Source organism: Hemitrygon akajei, chromosome 17 (assembly GCF_048418815.1).
Source record: "Hemitrygon akajei chromosome 17, sHemAka1.3, whole genome shotgun sequence".
In the NCBI taxonomy this organism is placed as follows: Eukaryota; Metazoa; Chordata; class Chondrichthyes; order Myliobatiformes; family Dasyatidae; genus Hemitrygon; species Hemitrygon akajei.
In genome coordinates this window covers 20,439,383-20,457,613 of record NC_133140.1, presented here as the reverse complement: position 1 = coordinate 20,457,613, position 18,231 = coordinate 20,439,383, and the positions used below count along the sequence as shown (strand labels likewise).

General features: G+C 41.3%; 1 protein-coding gene across 3 annotated transcripts in view; it reads left to right on the top strand.

Moving 5' to 3' along the window:
- The window catches only part of gnao1a (guanine nucleotide binding protein (G protein), alpha activating activity polypeptide O, a), a 276,918-nt gene that overhangs the window by 94,183 nt on the left and 164,504 nt on the right, over window positions 1-18,231 (top strand). For all 3 annotated transcript variants that reach the window (XM_073069773.1, XM_073069771.1, XM_073069772.1), the window contains exon 3: window positions 4,290-4,431. In XM_073069773.1, the coding sequence (XP_072925874.1) occupies window positions 4,290-4,431 (142 nt within the window). The remainder of the gene's footprint in view (window positions 1-4,289; window positions 4,432-18,231) is intronic.

Below are 18,231 nucleotides of genomic sequence, written 5' to 3'. Positions count from 1 at the left end.
TGATGTGATCTCTTAGGAAAGAACTCGGTATAGATATCAGGCAGAAATCCTGCAACCATGAATCCTTTAACATCCATTCTAGTTCCATAACAAGCAGATTAGAATATAGTACTTATCACATTTAAAGAGGGGCCCTTAAAACGGTGCAGTGCCACCTCAGTACCACAGCAAGAGACAGCCCAGTTCATACGTTTGGTCCCTGAAGTGGGATTTGAACTTGCAGCATTCTGACATAGAGGCAAGAGTGCTACCAACTCAAGTTGTTTCTAGATTTAAAATCAGCGTAATATAAATGATAGAGTTGAGATATTAAGAAAAAAGCAGGAGAAAATCAATGAATGAGTAACTGATTGACAGGCTAAAGTGTTCTTACATCAATATAAAGAGCAATAGTGCTTCAAGGTTATTGGTACAGTGTGTAAGTGAATATTCTTTAGTTCATAGGGACCAGGTTAGGATCCAACAGTTTCATTACATTAATATACTCCCAAGTGAATTGTGCAGAAACATAATGTGGAACAAATCCATCAATCTGTAGAATAGGGAAGAAACTTTTGTTTCCTAATTCTGAACAAATAACTATGTAACATTGCTGAAATGGAAGAATTTTCTGTTTACTTGGAGGAAAGGTCTATCCTGAATGAGTTTTGAATCACTTTGTGTAGAGTTTTGTGTTGTTGAGAATAATATTGGCAATTGGCATTTTATACCAGAAGGCCAGGAATGATGATTAGAAGATGAGATGGGAGAGTAAGTCATCAGATAGGATTTTAATGTCACTGGAGTTGAGTGAAATAATGGCAGGACTGGAAAACTTTGACTGCCACTAAACTGCTTCTGGATTTAGCTGCTTTGAAATGCAATCACAATGCTGTTTTTTTTTCAGCACAATGTGATTAAATAGGAGTGAAATGGGATAATAATCATTTCCAGTTTGTTTCATTCCACTCTGGAAACTTTACCAGAATCTTCCTGCTCTCATCACCTTTTGCACCCGCCACCATCTCCATGTCAGTCAAACAAGCTATGCAACACTTCCTTTGGAGAGTTGTGGGTACTTGGACTAAGGTGCTTCTAGAGCACTCACTAAAGCTAGCTTTGAGCCCCTGCGAGGTCATGCCTTTTATATTTCATCCTTCTGACTACCTTACCTTTGCAACCCTTCAAGGTATCACTAATTCTCTAGGGTAGCTGACATGTTTCCAATTCTTGACACCAATACCTCAGCTCCCATCCTTTATGAAAGTTCCCTAAAACTTCCTTGGTGGCAACTTCTCTTGCCCACCTCCATCCCGGTGTTGATCCCCTCCTGTAAATACAAAAAGTACTGTCCCTTTTGTAGCACCCAATAAGCTGGACTTCAGGCACTACAAAGTTGCCATGATGACCAGTTTTGAGCACTACACTATAAAGAAGGGTCTTGACCCAAAGTCATCAACTGTTCATTCCTCTCCATAGACGCTGCCTGACTTGCTGAGTTCCTCCAGCACTTTTGTGTAAGTTGCTCAAGATTCCTAGCATCTTGACTATACCTAAATTCTGAACTGATTCCACAACCTATAGACTCACTTTCAGGCACTGCAACTCATGTTCTCTTTCTTTCTTTGTACATTGGTGTTTTTAGGTCTTCGATTTTTGTAGCTTTACATTGATTTTATTGCATTTCTTTGTCTTACTGTGAACTTCTGCAAGCAAATGAATCTCAAGGTAGTGTGTGGCCTCCGTCGGTCGTGGTCGACCATGGGTACTGCGCCTCAAGGTAGTATATGGTGACAAATACGTACATTGATAATAAATTTGTTTTAAACTTTGAATGTCTAGAAAAGAGTCCAGAAAAATAGACCTAGAGCTAATACCTGGCTGAGTGTATGAGATTATGGAAGTTGTTAGGATGAGATAGCAGTCATGGATAGATTCACAAGAAGGAGCTTTCAATATTAACAAGGGCTGCTCAGCTGGAATTGGTGACTACATGCAGAAGTGGTCACAGAGCAACTGCATTAGAAGTGTGCTAATTTTAGTAGAAAGCCTTTTTGTAAACACATGGTTCAGGTCAATATACTCCACAATTGTATATTTGCTTAATGAGTATCTGCCACCAGTCCGTAACCAGGGAAGTAAAGCACTCACTGATGAACACACTTAGGCACGTAGCTTTTTCTCTTTTGTCATCTTGCCAACATATCACACAAAGGTTAAAGTCTGAAAGAGTATTGAGGTCACATGCCTAAATGTGGGAATGACTGCATATTTTTTAATTGATTAATTGGAAATGTAGATATTAAGTCTGGGTTCCTGATTCACTGCCCGTGTACAGTAAGTGAGTTCGTATTGGAAACACAAGAGAGACTGCAGGTGCTGAAATCTAGAACAAATCAGAAATACTGGAGAAACTCAGTGCATCGAGCAGCGTCTGTGGAAGCAAAGGGATAGTTGACGTTCCGGGTTGAGTCCCTGCAGTAACTCCGAGTTCTTCCAGCAGTTTGCTTTTTGGGCTTTAGTTAATCTTGGAATCCTAGAAACGGGGGGAACATGATATTGAAAAACAACTTGGAATGAATCTTAGAGTTGTACACCATAGAAACAGGCCCTCTGGCCCAACAAGTCCTACCCATACCAATCCAAATTATCGGCAGTTTGTCTGCTCATATTATGCCTTAGCAATTTAAGTGCTCATCCAGAGGTTTCTTAAGTGTTATGAGTGTGTCTGCCTCCACTCCTTTTTCAGGCAGTGTATTACAAATGGCAAGTACCCTCTGGGTGGAAAAAACCCCTTCCTGACACCCATTCCAAACCTCTTACTCGTCACTTTAAACCTTTGCCTTCTGGTCTTAGACTCCTTTGCCATAGGCAAAGGACATTTCTTTCTACCTTATCTATTCCTCTCATAATTTAGTATAGATCCATCAGGTACCCCAGCCCCCACCCATTCCACTCCAAGGAGAACGAACACAGTCTATCCAATCTCTCCTAATAAATGAAATAGAAAACATAGAAACATAGAAAACCTACAGCACAATACAGGCCCTTTGGCCCACAAAGTTGTGCTGAACATGTCCCTACCTTAGAAATTACTAGGCTTACCTATAGCCCTCTATTTTACTAAGCTCCATGTACCTATCTAAAAGTCTCCTAAAAGACCCTATCGTATCCGCCTCCACCACCGTTGCCGGCAGCCCATTCCACGCACTCACCACTCTCTAAGTAAAAAACTTACCCCTGACATCTCCTCTGTACCTTCTCCCCAGCACCTTAAACCTGTGCCCTCTTGTGGCAACCATTTCAACCCCGGGATAAAGCCTCTGACTATCCACACGATCAATGCCTCTCATCATCTTATACACCTCTATCAGGTCACCTCTCATCCTCCGTCGCTCCAAGAAGAAAAGGCCGAGTACACTCAACCTGTTTTCATAAGGCATGCTCCCCAATCCAGGCAACATCTCCTCTGCACCCTTTCTATGGCTTCCATATCTTTCCTATAGTGAGGCGACCAGAACTGAGCACAGTACTCCAAGTGGGGTCTGACCAGGATCCTATATAGCATCAACATTACCTCTTGGCTCCTAAATTCAATTCCACGATTGATGAAAGCCAATACACTGTACACCTTCTTAATCACAGAGTCAACCCGCACAGCTGCTTTGAGCGTCCTATGGTCTCAGACCCCAAGATCCCTCTGATCCTCCACACTGCCAAGAGTCTTACCATTAATACCATATTCTGCCATCATATATGACCTACCGAAATGAACCACTTCACATTTATCTGGGTTGAACTCCATCTACCACTTCTCAGCCCAGTTTTGCATCCTATCAATGTCCCACTGCAACCTCTGACAGCCTTCCACACTATCCACAACACCTCCAATCTTTGTGTCACTCCAGGCCACATCCTAGTGAATCCCTTCTGCATCCTCTCCATATAATAAAATCCTTCCTTTATGGTAGTGACCAGAACTTCACACAATATTCCAGCTGTAAATTAACCAACATTTTGTAAATTTGTACCAAGACCTCCATGCTGTTATATATTCCATGTGCCTTCTTTACCGCCGTATCAACCTTTTATGCCACCTTCAGGGACCTTTGCGAAGGTTGAAAAGATAGAGGAACATCAAGTTCCTTCAAGAAGAGCATACTCAAAAGAAGGTTGGAAACTTGCACAGGTTATTCACTGTTTGAAAAGTTACATGACAAGAATATGGGAATTGCCTTGAAAGACTTGGTAGAACTGGTGATGGATTAGGTTTTGTTTTATCCTTAATGCTGTCATTTGTGTTTCTGCAGGATTATCCATGAGGATGGATTCTCTGGTGATGATGTGAAGCAGTACAAACCTGTGGTGTACAGCAACACCATTCAGTCACTGGCAGCCATTGTCCGTGCCATGGATACTCTAGGCATCGAGTATGGTGACAAGGACAGAAAGGTATAGTGGTAAAAATACATCATAACTCTGCGGCACTAAAGCCAAAACACAACAGCATAAAATGATTCACATTGGACCGGGGAAACATGAGTTTTATCCAGTAAACGTGGGATGTACATGAGAGGCATTGGAATACACATTATCTTTGTTTAATTAAAAAGTCAACGCTTGAAATCATGGTAGAATAAGGAATTGGGTATGGAATATACTGGCCAGGTAAGTTACCCGCACCACACAACTCATTAGTGGGATCTCAATTATAGATAAATCTGAATGAATCTTGTACCTTGCAGTTATAGAGTTTATAACAATGTCCTTCATGTTTTACATCTGAGCAAATGTATGTTTTGCTTCCTGCCTGACAGAGGCATTGATAACTTGACAGTTTGTTTCTGTATGCTATGACACCCTTGTGTTCTGCTGCTTGGTCCCAGGGCAAGTGTCTCTCTTCCTCTCAGGAGAACAAAAACTTTGTCCAGTCTCTATTCACAAGCATCCTGTGAATTGGCTCACACCACTGGCTAACTCAGGGCAAAATGGGCAACATGCTTCCATTGAACTTGGAAAGAGGCGCCCGTGCAGAATTTTAAGCAGATCATTAGTTCCTTTGCTGCAGTGTTTCAAACACAGCTTCATGCACGGTGGAGCTTGATCATGCAGATTTGGTGTCATTGGTGTAGAGAGCAAATGGACTCCCTCCTGTGGCCTGGTGATTTGAAGGTTTGCACTATTTTCTCAGCCAAGTTTATGAAAATGCAATCTTAGAATCAATTCTGAGTTCATTTTGTTATTAGATTACAATTGATGAGTCATTATTGAGGAGTTTAGGCACATTAAATAGTAGGCTCAATCAATCCTCCCCACTCAACTCAAATATACTCAGATCTAAGCATAATACTGTGGCCAAGACTGGACCTTGATTCTGATGGTGGAATAGGTGAAAGTTCTGAAAGTGTAAAACCCATTTAACTTGCCCTGGTTTAACACACAACTCAGGAACATCTTCAATTCCATTCTGTAGACAAATAAGCTCATGAAATTGTCATGGTAACCGTGCTGAAATGTTAATAAAATGCTGACCAGAAAGGAACCTTCTGTGCTAATGCACGTACAATATATTACTGAAAGAGAAAACACAGATATGTAATGGTGGAGCCAAAAACCTAAGATATTCAAAAACAGCTCCATGTTATTAGAAGGTAGATAGTGTTGCATTTAATGCAGCCATCTGATCAACATGCTTAGTTATTTCAGAAACAAATATCACTGACATATGTCATGAAACTTGTTGTTTTGTGGCAGCACTCCAGTGCAAAAAATTGAAAAACTATAAATTACTATAAGAAATATATATATAAATTAAATCAAGTAAGCAGTGCAAAAAGAGAGCAAAAAGCTGTTCTTAAAACATTGTGTGTGTGTGTGTGTGTGTGTGTGTGTGTGTGTGTGTGTGTCTGTCTGTCTGTCTGCCTGCCTGCCTGTCTGTCTGTCTTTGGGCTCCTGTACCTTCTCCCTGATGGTGGCAATGAGAAGAGGGCATGTTCTCAGAAAAGCTCAGAAAAGATTACTTAGTTGGGAAGCAATTTATATTTAATAGTGCAAAGAGGTCGCATGTGCATGAGTGTAGTATATATTTCAAGTTAAAGTTATTGTTAATTTACATGTTTACCACCAAACGAGACATTTCTCTGGGCCAAGGTGTGAAGCACAGTAGTACACATAACACACACGTGACACACAATAACTTAGGAAAATTCCAGAATCCTGGAGTTCCCTTCATTAAATTGGAAGCTAAAGAGGAGTTTGTCCGATCTTGTTGTCAGAATCAGAGTAGGGTGATCCTGTTTTGAATCCTGCTTTTTGCTGAGCTTCACACGTGAGCCAACCCCCAGGGACAGTTCAGCTGTTATATCAAGAGATAAACAACAAATAACAACTCAGTCTCCATTCAATTCGTAGGTAAAAATGGCAACACGATCTGGTTAAGTGGCCATTGTTTATGCCATTATGTGAGCCTCTTCTTTAATTAAATATCTAATAAAAACCCTTGTGATTATCATGTTGTTTGCACAGGACTCAGAGTTTAATGCAATGGAATGCCTTCTCTTATTATCTTTTAATTTCCTCTTCAGAGGCTCATTCCGTTATTCATTTACAAAGATGTATACTTCAAGCAGTTGTAGAGTATAAAACTTACGCTTGTGAGTTGGTGGAATATTTTTCTCTCTTCCCTTCCAGTCAATCTTGATCCTGGAAGGTGCAGACTTCACTGGACAATTAGGCTATGGACAGGCTTCCTTCCAAATCCTGATTTCAAGATGGGTCTTCATGATAGGAGTCAGGAGCCACTCCCCTGTGGGTGCAACACAACTGACACAGCGCACCACTACCTGATCGCAGATGGCAGCTTCAACAGGGGTTAATGGTTCGTGATTAGGAGCTGGAAAGCCTGCTGGGCTTCGACTGTCTCATCCAGAAACCCAACTGTAGTCAGCATTAAGGGTTAAATGACTGTTTTGACTCTTTCTTTGGGTTAAAACACATGTCCTTCAGCATCTGGTCTAATTTAACTGATGATATGCACGGTCCTGTTAGAAGAAATTAACTAAAAAGTAATATTTTTGAAAAGTGCTTAGCCAGAGTTGATAGGAAACAAATAGACGTGTTCCATTGCTGGTAGTTCCCTTGAGACTTGTGTGTTTTATTTATTTGGAAATACAATGAGTGTGGAATAGCCCTTCTGGCCCTTTCGAGCCATGCTGCCAGCAAGTCACCTATTTAACCCTAGCTTAATCATGGAGCAATTTATAGAACCATAGAACATTACAGCACAGAAACAGGCCTTTTGGCCCTTCTTGGCTGTGCCGAACCATTTTTCTGCCTAGTCCCACTGACCTGCACCTGGGTCATATCCCTCCAAACCCCTCTCATCCATATACCTGTCCAAGTTTTTCTTAAATGTCAAAAGTGAGTCCACATTCACCACTTCATCTGGCAGCTCATTCTACACTCCCACCACTCTCTGCATGAAGAAGCCCCCCCCCCAATGTTCTCTTTAAACTTCTCCCCCTTCACCCTTAACCCATGACCTCTGTTTTTTTTCTCCCCTAGCCTCAGTAGAAAAAGCCTGCTTGCATTCACTGTATCTATACCCATCATAATTTTATACACCTCTATCAAATCTCTCCTCATTCTTCTACGCTCCAGGAAATAAAGTCCTAACCTATTCAACCTTTCTCTGTAACTCAGTTTCTCAAGTCCCAGCAACATCCTTGTAAACCTTCTCTGCACTCTTTCAACCTTATTAATATCCTTCCTGTGATTAGGTGACCAAAACTGCACACAATACTCCAAATTCGGTCTCACCAATGTCTTATACAACCTCACCATTACATTCCAACTCTTATACTCAATACTGTGATTTATAAAGGCCAATGTATCAAAAGCTCTCTTTACGACCCTATCTATTTGTGACGCCACTTTTAGGGAATTATGTATCTGTACTCCCAGATCCCTCTGTTCTACTGCACTACTCAGTGTCTTGTATGTTCTACCTTGGTTTGACCTTCCGAAGTGCAATACCTCACACTTGTCCGCATTAAACTCCATCTGCCATTTTTCACCCCTTTCCTCCAACTGATCCAAATCCCTCTGCAAGCTTTGAAAACCTTCCTCACTGTCCGCTACACCTCCAATCTTTGTATCTTCAGCAAATTTGCTGATCCAATTTACCACATTATCATCCAGATCATTGATATAGATGACAAATAACAATGGACCCAGCACCGATCCCTGTGGCACACCACTAGTCACAGGCCTCCACTCAGAGAAGCAGTCCTCCACTACCACTCTCTGGCTTCTCCCACTGAGCCAATGTCTAATCCAATTTACTACCTCTCCATGTATACCTAACAACTGAATCTTCCTAACTAACCTCCCATGCGGGACCTTGTCAAAGGCTTTACTAAAGTCCATGTAGACAGTATCCACTACCTTCCCTTCATCCACTTTCCAGGTGACTTCCTCGAAAATCTCTAATAGATTGGTTAAACATGACCTACCACGCACAAAGCCATGCTGACTTTTTCTAATAAGTCCCTGTCTATCCAAATATTTGAAGATCCTATCTCTTAGAAGTCCTTCCAATAATTTACCTACTACCGATGTCAAACTTAGCAGCCTATAATTTCCCGGCTTACTTTTTGAGCCTTTTTTAAACAACGGAACTACATTAGCTATCCTCCAATCCTCCGGCACCTGACTCGTGGATATCGACATTTTAAATATTTCTGCCAGGGCCCCTGCAATTTCAACACTAGTCTCCTTCAAGGTCCGAGGGAATACCCTGTCAGGTCCTGGGGATTTATCTGCTCTGATTTACCTCAAGACAGCAAGCACCTCCTCCTTTTCAATCTGTATAAGTTCCATGACCTCCCTACTTGTTTGCCTTGTTTCCATAGACTTCATTCCAGTTCCCTTAGTAAGTACAGATGCAAAAAACCCATTTAATATCTCTCCCATTTCTTTTGGTTCTATACATAATTTACAACGAGCAATTCCTCCGCTAGCCAGTACACCTCTGGACTGTGGGAGGAAACTGCAGCACCCTGAGAAAGACGACACATTCCACAGGAAGGAGGTACAGGCTCTGTACACCAACACCCTGAGCTGTAATAGCATGGTGTTAACATTACGCTGCAGAATGATTATAGTTGTTATGTAGAGGATATTCCCTTAAGACCATGTAATGTGATTAAAGCTGTTATGTAGAAGTTATTTCTGCGGGTATAATTAGAAATGTTATACAAAGGATACTCGGTGTCCAAACAATCTCCTACTCAGGATCAGGTGCAAGGCCACTGGCAATACTAACCTCTCTTTTTCACACAAACTGCATCTTACCCCCCCCCCCCACCCCCTCATCTCTGACTCTTGAAGCTAGGAGCTGGTGGCCTTCAGAGTGAAGGCTGCCCACCAGCTGCCTGACCATCTGTCCACCGTACCATGACCTTTCAAATCACCACCAACAACATCTTGTTAGAGTTGTTTTCTCTGAAAAATGTCAATACTTCTACAAGTGAAATGACTGCATTTGCCTCTGTTTACTTGTAACACATTACTCCATCTCCACTATTCCCGTGCCAACCATGCATTGTGCTTGTTCATTTCATCCCCCAGTCCTTTTATCCAGAGTCATAGTCAGACAAAAATACAGCACAGAAAAAGGCCCTTCAGCCATCTACTCTGTGCTGAACCATTTAAACAGCCCAATCCCATCGACCTACACAGACCATAGCCCTCCATACCCCTACCATCCATGTACCTATCCAAACTTCTCTTAAAGGTTCAAATCAAGCTTGCATGCACCACTTGTGCTGGCAGTTCATTCCACGCTTTCACGATCCTCTGAGTGAAGAAGTTTCCACCGTGTTCCAGAATCAGAACCAGAATTAGAATCAGGTTTAATATCACTGACATCTGTCATGACATTTGTTAGCTTAGCGGCAGCAGTACAAGGCAATACCTGATAATACAGAAAAAATAAATTAGTAAATCAATTACAGTAAGAATATATATGTATATTAAATACTTAAATTAAAAATAGTGCAATAAACAGAAATGACAAAAGTGAGGTAGTATTCATGGATTCAATGTCCATTTAGGGATCAGATAGGAGAGGGGAAGAAGATGTTCCTGAATCACTGAGTGTGTGCCCTCAGGCTTCTGTATCTCCTACCTGACGGTAACATTGAATAAAAGGAATGTTCTGGGTGATGGAGAGCCTTAATAATGGATGCCATCTTCCTGAGACAGCATTCCTTGAAGATGGCTTGGATACTATGGAGGCTAGTACCCAAGGTGGAGCTGACTAATTTTGCAACTTTCTGTAGCTTCTTTCAGTCCTTTACAGTAGATCCCCACCCATACCACATAGTGATGCTGCCTGTCAGAATGCTCTCCACAGTATATCTGTCAAAGTTTTCGTGTGTCTTGGGTGACAAACCAAATCCTCTCAAACTCCTAATGAAATATAGCCACTGCCTTGCCTTCTTTATCACTGCATCGATATGTTGAGACCAGGTTAGATCCTGACACCCAGGAACTTGGAACTGCTCACTCCCTCCACTTCTGAATGCTCTATGAGGATTTCTTTGTGTTCTCTTGTCCTACCCTTTCTGACGTCCACAATCAGCTCTTTGGTCTTACTGACATTGAGTGCAAGGTTGTTACTGCCTCACCACTCAACTAGCTGGTGTATCTTGCTTCTGTATGGCCTCTCATCTCCATCTGGGATTCTGCCCTTAAACTTCTCACTTTTCACTCTTAACCCGTGACTTCCTGGTTGTAGTCCTCAGTGGAAAAAGCCTGCTTGCATTTACCCTATCTGTACCCCTCATAATTTTGTATACCTCTATCAAATCTCCTCTCATTCTTCTACATTTCAATGAATAAAGTCCTCACCTAGTCGATCCTTCCTTATAACTCAGGTCCTCCACTCCCGGCAACATCCTTGAAAATTTTCTCTGTACTCTTTCAACCTTCTTTGTATCTCTCCTGTAGGTAGGTGACCAAAACTGCACACAATACTCCAAATTAGGCCTCACCATCACTTTATACAACTTCAACATAACATCTCATCTCCTGTACTCAGTACTTTGATTTATGAGGGCCAATGTGCTGAAAGCTTTCTTTGTGAGCCACTACAACTGTGCTACCACTTTCAATGAATTATGGACCTATGTATGTTCCCAGGTCCCTGTGTCTACACGCTCCTTCCCTGGTTGATCCTACTGAGATTAAATTCTATCTGCCATTTTTCAGCCCATTTCTCCAGCTGGTCCAGATCCTGCTGCAAACTCTGATAGTCTTCCTCACTGTCCACTACCCCCAATCTTGGTGTCATCTGCAAATTTGCTAATCCAGTTAACTACATTACCGTCCAGATCATTGATATTAACGACAAACAAACAATAATTTCTTGGCCAAACACGAGGAAATCTGCAGATGCTGGAAATTTAAACAACACACACAAAATGCTGGTGGAACACAGCAGGCCAGGCAGCATCTATAGGGAGAAGCACTGTCGACGTTTCGGGCCGAGACCCTTTGTCAGGACTCCAGTAAATATCTCCTCCTCTGTAATCTGTACATGGTCCATGACCACACTGCTGCTTTGCCTCACTTCTGTAGACTCTGACCTTCATAAATTACCTTTCTGATCTTCCAGAGGAGCAATTTTGTTCCTTGCGATCATTATGTTCTGAACATAGCTGTAGAATCACTTAGGATTCTCCTTCACCTTGTCTGCTGGGGCAGCCTCGTGCTTTTTTTTTAGCCCTCCTGGTTTCTTCCTTAAAGGTTCTCTTGCATTTCTTATACTCCATAAGAACCTGATTTTTTCCTACCCGCCTATACCCACTATGCATCTCCTTTTTCTCTTAACCAGGGCCTTAATATCTCTTGAAAAACTATGTTCCCTAAATCTGTTATCTTTTTCTTTTATTCTGACAGGCAAACGCAAGCTATGTACCCTCAAAATTTCACTTTTGAAGGCTTCCCACTAACCAAGTATATCTTTGCCAGTAAAACAGCCTGTTCCAATCCACACTTGCCAGATCCTTTCTGATGTCATCAGAAAAATCTGATTTTCATTGCACTCATCTCTGAGCAAGGTAGTCCCTCTAATCAATGAAAGTCTATGGAAGTGACTGAGGCATTCTGCCACAGTGCAACATCCGCTCATGGCAAGAGCTGGCCCATTCCTTGCCAGAATGGTGCCTCTCTCTGCATTTCACAGTGAAATTCATGCCCTCTGTGTCTCCAGCAAGATGAATGGGCAGCCCTTGGACCACTGGAAGGAGGTGATTCGGGAGGGTCCTAGTGATGTCTTTCCCTATGGTACGTGGAAGGGTAACCTCTCTGTATGTCAGCAGATCTGTTTCTTTTCTTGAAGTTGGTCACAGGCTTAGCATCTCTGGGGCATGTCCTCCTCTCCCCAGACAAAGGGGGTCAGATTGTGAATTTGTAACTGAAGTTTCTCTTTGAGCATTGAACTGCAGGCCATCCAACTTCACACACTGGGTGTTAGATTTGTTGACACACTCAGTGATTTTGCCTTGTTGAGTACTATCTCCTTTTGAAATACCAGCCCCAAGCATCTTACAGCCATCAGTATTTCCTCCTTCCCCTCCAAGTAGCATTTAAGCCATAGCAGATAATGATCATCTCCAGTGATCTGACAGTGTATTCTGCACATTCAACAGCATTGTCAGCTGAGACCACACCATCAATACCTTGGGGGAATGGCATATCACGGACCACTAACTTAACCAGACCAGCAAATGGATAGAAGAGCAGGTATCTATAAGATCATAAGACATAGGAGCTGAATTAGGCCATTTAGCCCATCAAGTCTGCTCTCCCATTTGCTCATGGCTGATTTATTATCTGTCTCAACTCTATTCTCCTTCTCCTTATATCCTTTGACACCCTGACTAATCTAGAACCTATCAACCTCCACTTTAATATGCCCAGTGACTTGGCCTCCACAGCCACCTATGGCAATGAATTCCACAGATTCACCACCCTCTGGCTAAAGAAATTCCTTCTCATCTCTATTCTAAAGAGGCATCCCTCTAGTGTCCTCTAGTCCTAGACTCTCCCATTACAGGAAACATCTTCTCCACATTCACTCTATTTAGGCCTTTTAATATCCAATAGGTTTCAATGAGATCCTCCCTCATTCTTCTAAATTCTAATGTGTACAGGCCCAGACCCATCAAACTATCCTTATACATTAACCCTTTCATTCCTGGAATCACTCTTGTGACTCTTGTGAATCACACAATGAATGACTCACTTCCTAAGTCTCCAAACCCTTCCCACCATTAACAAAGCACAAGTGGGATACAATACTCCTTCATGGATGAATGCAGTTCCAGCAAGATGAGGGCTTCGACATACTTTGAATACATAGAATACTTTGACAAGATCTCCCAAACTTGCCAGTTCTTTCAACTTAAGAACAAGGAACACACACAAAATGCTGGTGGAACACAGCAGGCCAGGCAGCATCTATAAGGAGAAGCACTGTCGACGTTTCGGGCCGAGACCCTTCGTCAGGACAGAGGACTTCTCTTGTTTATGGACATCCCCCCACCCCCCTCCATCCGCAGCTTCCCTCATATCATCCTAACATTACCATTCCTTCATTGTTGCTGGTACAAAATCTTGAAACTCAGTACAAACAGCCATCCATTTGCTGGTCTGGTTAAGTTATTGGTCAGTGATATACCCATTCCCCAAGCTGATTGCAGTTACAGATGAAGGACCACTACCTCAGGAGGAATTAGGGATGAGCATCAATAGCCTTCTGTTAAAAGTACTACATAAAACAAAAGACCCAGGAATAAACTTACTGTATCTATTAACATAAAAGTGAGGAGCAGGACTTGGCCATAGACACTTGAGCTTGCTCTGCCATGTAACATACACAGTGGCCACTTTATTAGGTATACCTGTACACCTGTTTGTTAATGCAAATATCCAATTCACCAATCATGTGACAACAACTCAATACATAAAAGCATGCAGAGATGGTCAAGAGGTTCAATTGTTGTTTGGACAAAACATCAGAACTGGGAAGAAATGTGATCTAAGTGACTTTGACTGTGAAGTAATAGTTGGTGCCAGAGGGGGTGCTTTGAATATCTCAGAAACTGGTGATCTCCTGGGATTTTCACACAGAACAGTAAGTAGAGCTTACAGAAAATGATATTAAAAACAAAAAAAACCTGCGAGTGGCAGTACTGTGGGCAAAAATGCCTTGTTTATGAGAGCAGTCAGAGGAGAATGACCAGACTGGTTCCAGCTGACAGGAAGGCAACAGTAACTCAAATAACCACGTGTTTCAACAGTGGTGTGCAGAAAAGCATCTCTGAATGCACGACACTTTGAACCTTAAAGAGGATGGGCTACTGCAGCAGAAGACCACAAAATACACTCAGTTTATTAGATACAGGAGGAAGCCACCGTAAGTTTATGCCTGTAGTGTGTTGGGTAGTCAGGTCGAAAGGTAACAAACACAAGAGATTCTACAGATACTGGAAATCCACAGCAACACACACAAATTGCTGGAAGGAACTCAACTGGTCAGGCAGCATCTATAGAGGGGAATAAACAATCAACATTTTGGCTCAAGTCTCTTCAGGATTGGAAAAGAAGGGAGAAGAGGCCAGAATAAGAAGGTGAGGGAAGGAAAGGTACAAGCTAAAGTGTCGTAGGTGAAGCCAGGAGAGGGGAAGGTGGATGGATGGGGGAAGGGTATATGATGTAAGGAAGGTAACAGTAGTTGAGCTAAAGTAGTGCCAGAAAGCTTTACAGAGCTGGCAGTAGACTACAGCATTGAGGATATAAGATCTAAAGTGGTACCAAAGTTTGGAATCCTTTGAATCCACCTTAGGCAGTTGTCAAGGAGATAGGTGGAGTGGATGACTAGAGAGAGGTGTTAATGACAAGACAAAAGATGACAAAGTGTTGGAAGATAGGCAAAGTGATTCATTATCCAAAAGGTTTAAGAGTTCATGACCCAAATATCTGGAATTCTCCCCCTTAATGGCTTCAACTTTTCAACTCTGTCCCCTTTGAAATTGCTTCTGCAAATCTATATTTTGGACTAAGGTTTTGGTCACTTGGTCTAGAACTTCTAGCATGGTTTGGGGCCACATTTTTTCGGCCATTACCACTGTGTCTTCTTAGGATCCTTTGCATTTTGAAATATATTGTAATTGTTGGTGATTTCTGAAGCTGAGGACAGAACCCAATCGCATGCAGCCTCAATTTAATGCCCGACTTCTGCCTGAGAACCTTTGCTTTCAGCTCTTTGATACTGTTGAGATCTTTGTTACCTCATCCCCACCTTTAGAATCAATTTCTTTCTTTGTCAATACTCCACTTCTGACTTTGTTCATTTTTGCTGATTCACTAAGCATTGATTTCAAAATCCTCATCTTCATCTTCAAACATCCTGTGTCACCAATGTGTGACTTCTCTAACTCTACACCTCACCAATTTTCTTCATTCCTTCCTATTTGTGTCTCTCACCACTCTGCATGAAAGTCTTTCTTCTCCATTACCCTGTACCTTCCAATTAAATGTCATCTCCTGCCTTGCCCAATTTTTCCCTTCCTCCTTCAAATTACTCCTTTAAATGTACCCATCTGTCCATGTCTTCACACTTCTCTCCCCTGCTACCAAAGGCAAACATCTAGTTACAAGACATTTGGAAGCAGTCCTATGATTCATGATGTTAAGAATATCCTCTGAAGACTGGTGTGATGTGATACTTAATACTTAAGAGAAGATTCACTCAGGACCGATATATTTAGAGGTGTATACAGAATGGAACTGTTGGGGGAATACAAGTAACTAAATTCAACTGTTGGAATTGACAAAGAGAAGTAGACTGCAATGACATTGCAAAGTCCTAGTAAAATGTTCTCTTCCATGCTTCATGGTCAGGAACTCTTATGGATGAACACAACTGAATAATGAGGGATAAATAAAACCTGACACTGGTTCCCTGTAAACTAAATGCAGACATTCAAAAATTCTCAGCATAAATACATCTGGGTTGTGCTGGGTTACATCTAAAATCTTCAATGTTTGTCCTTTGCTCAAGACTGCGTGATAACACTTCTGATAAGTCTCTATTGACAGTGCTTGCTGGCACTGCACTGAGCAGTGACAGGGGTGTGCAGAATTTAATTCTCACTTCAAGTTATTAATAACTCCTTATCTTTCATCCCATTTAAAGAAAGCTCAGAACTAGTGACTTGGATTGGTTTGATTGAATTTGGACTCTTCACCACAGTAACATGGGAACAGCATCCCATGAATATGCTGCAGTGGTTCCTTCAATCAGTGTTTTCATTTAGCTCCTAGTCTTTACCTCTCCACTATTTTTCAGCATTTGTCTTTATTTAATGCTTTTTGCCAGGCATTTAGTTGATCTGACATCTGCCCCACTCCAGCATAATGCTTGTATCTATTTTTAAACTTGCTTCATCAAAAGAGACTGCAAGCATTTCTGGTTATCACTGCGGTTTTCAGTTTTTTTTTAATTAAAGAGCCTTCGCTTTTTCTGAATGTATTCCTTATTGATGAAATGTTTCACATATTCAGGAAACAGTAAACAGACTTTGGGATTGAAGTGATATGACACCAACTCAAGCAGTCATCTATTTAGTATTGAAATTTTGCCATGGAAACGATCGATATCATTGACAAAGGATTCACAAATGTTTTATTGTGATTCTATCCATTCCATAAAAGCTTTCAAATTTTAAAAGTTTAATTTATTTAAAATAGGGCAATATATTTGAGACTTTAACTTGCCTGTCGTTATTCTAAATAGAGATGCCATTGGAATGTCAGTGAAATGCATGTAGTTAATAGGTTGGCCATTATAACTAGACTGAGATGCCTGACACTGGTTGTGTTACAGATTACTGTAACACAAATTCCATTAAAGAAAGTAGCTGAACTTAAAATCTAATCCTTATTTAAACCATAAACAAAGACTGTCATATGTTAAAAGGCAGTTTTGTGTTTCTATGCTCTATATGGCATTTTTCAATATTTCATTAATAAATGACTAAGTGAGTTCTACTTACATACCCTGTACAAAGCAGGTAGTTCTACAGAGCTGCAGGACTGGTTTCAGAGCACCTGAGGGAAAAAGGGAGGGAAATTCTCGCTTGTCCTCGCTGTCCTGTATCTTAGTCACCAGGACTCGTACCATCATTAAAATAAGCACCATTGGCAGCAGAGGAAAGGATGGGGTGAAATTACAATGCCTATTTGTTCATGGGCTTTTATCGTTCAGCTCTATAGATGGGGGCTTCACCTCACCACATCAGGTAATAATGGATTATCCCACACAGCAGAAACAACCTCCCAATTCCTTCATCTTAAAAATAAGCTGAAGATATCATATTTACAAACTTAAACTTATTAAATGAGGAATGCAGGAGAAACTCTGGAGCTGGATAAAACAACAATAAATAACTGCATGTTGACAAATTGGACTGAGGATTATGAGAAATTTGGGTAGGTGTGCTAGTGACCTTTTCCTTTCTCCCTATTGTTGCCTAATTGCTAAATAATTTATAAGACCATAAGATCATAGAACATAGAATCGGAATTAGGCCATTCAATTGTGGCTGGTTTTTCCTATCAGCTTCATTTTCCTGCCTTCTCCCCATAATGGCTTACTAATCAAGAGCCTATTAACCTATGTTGTAATATACTCAATGACTTGCCCCCTACAACTGTCTGTGGCAATAAATTCCACTGTCAGGCTAAAGAAGTTTCTCCTCATCTCTGTTCTAAAGGATGTCCTTCTATTCTGAGGCTGTGCCCTCTGGTCCTAGACTCTCCCACTATTGGCAACGCCTTCATGTACACTCTATTGAGGCCTTTCAATATTCGATAGGTTTCAGTGAGAACTTCCTTCTTCCGCTAAATACCAAAGCCATCAAACACTCTTCCTACATTATGTTCACCCTTTCATTCCCAGAATCATCTTTGTAAAACTCCTGCTGGACAATCTCCAATGCTGGCACATCCTTTCTTAGGTTTGGGACCCAAAACTGCTCACAATACTTCAAAATTAATCTAACCAACACCTTATAAAGCCTTAGCATTACATTCTTGCATTTATCTTCTGGTCCTCTCAAAATGAATGCTAAATTTGAATTTGCCTTCCTTACTATTGACTCAATCTGCAAGTTAGCGTTT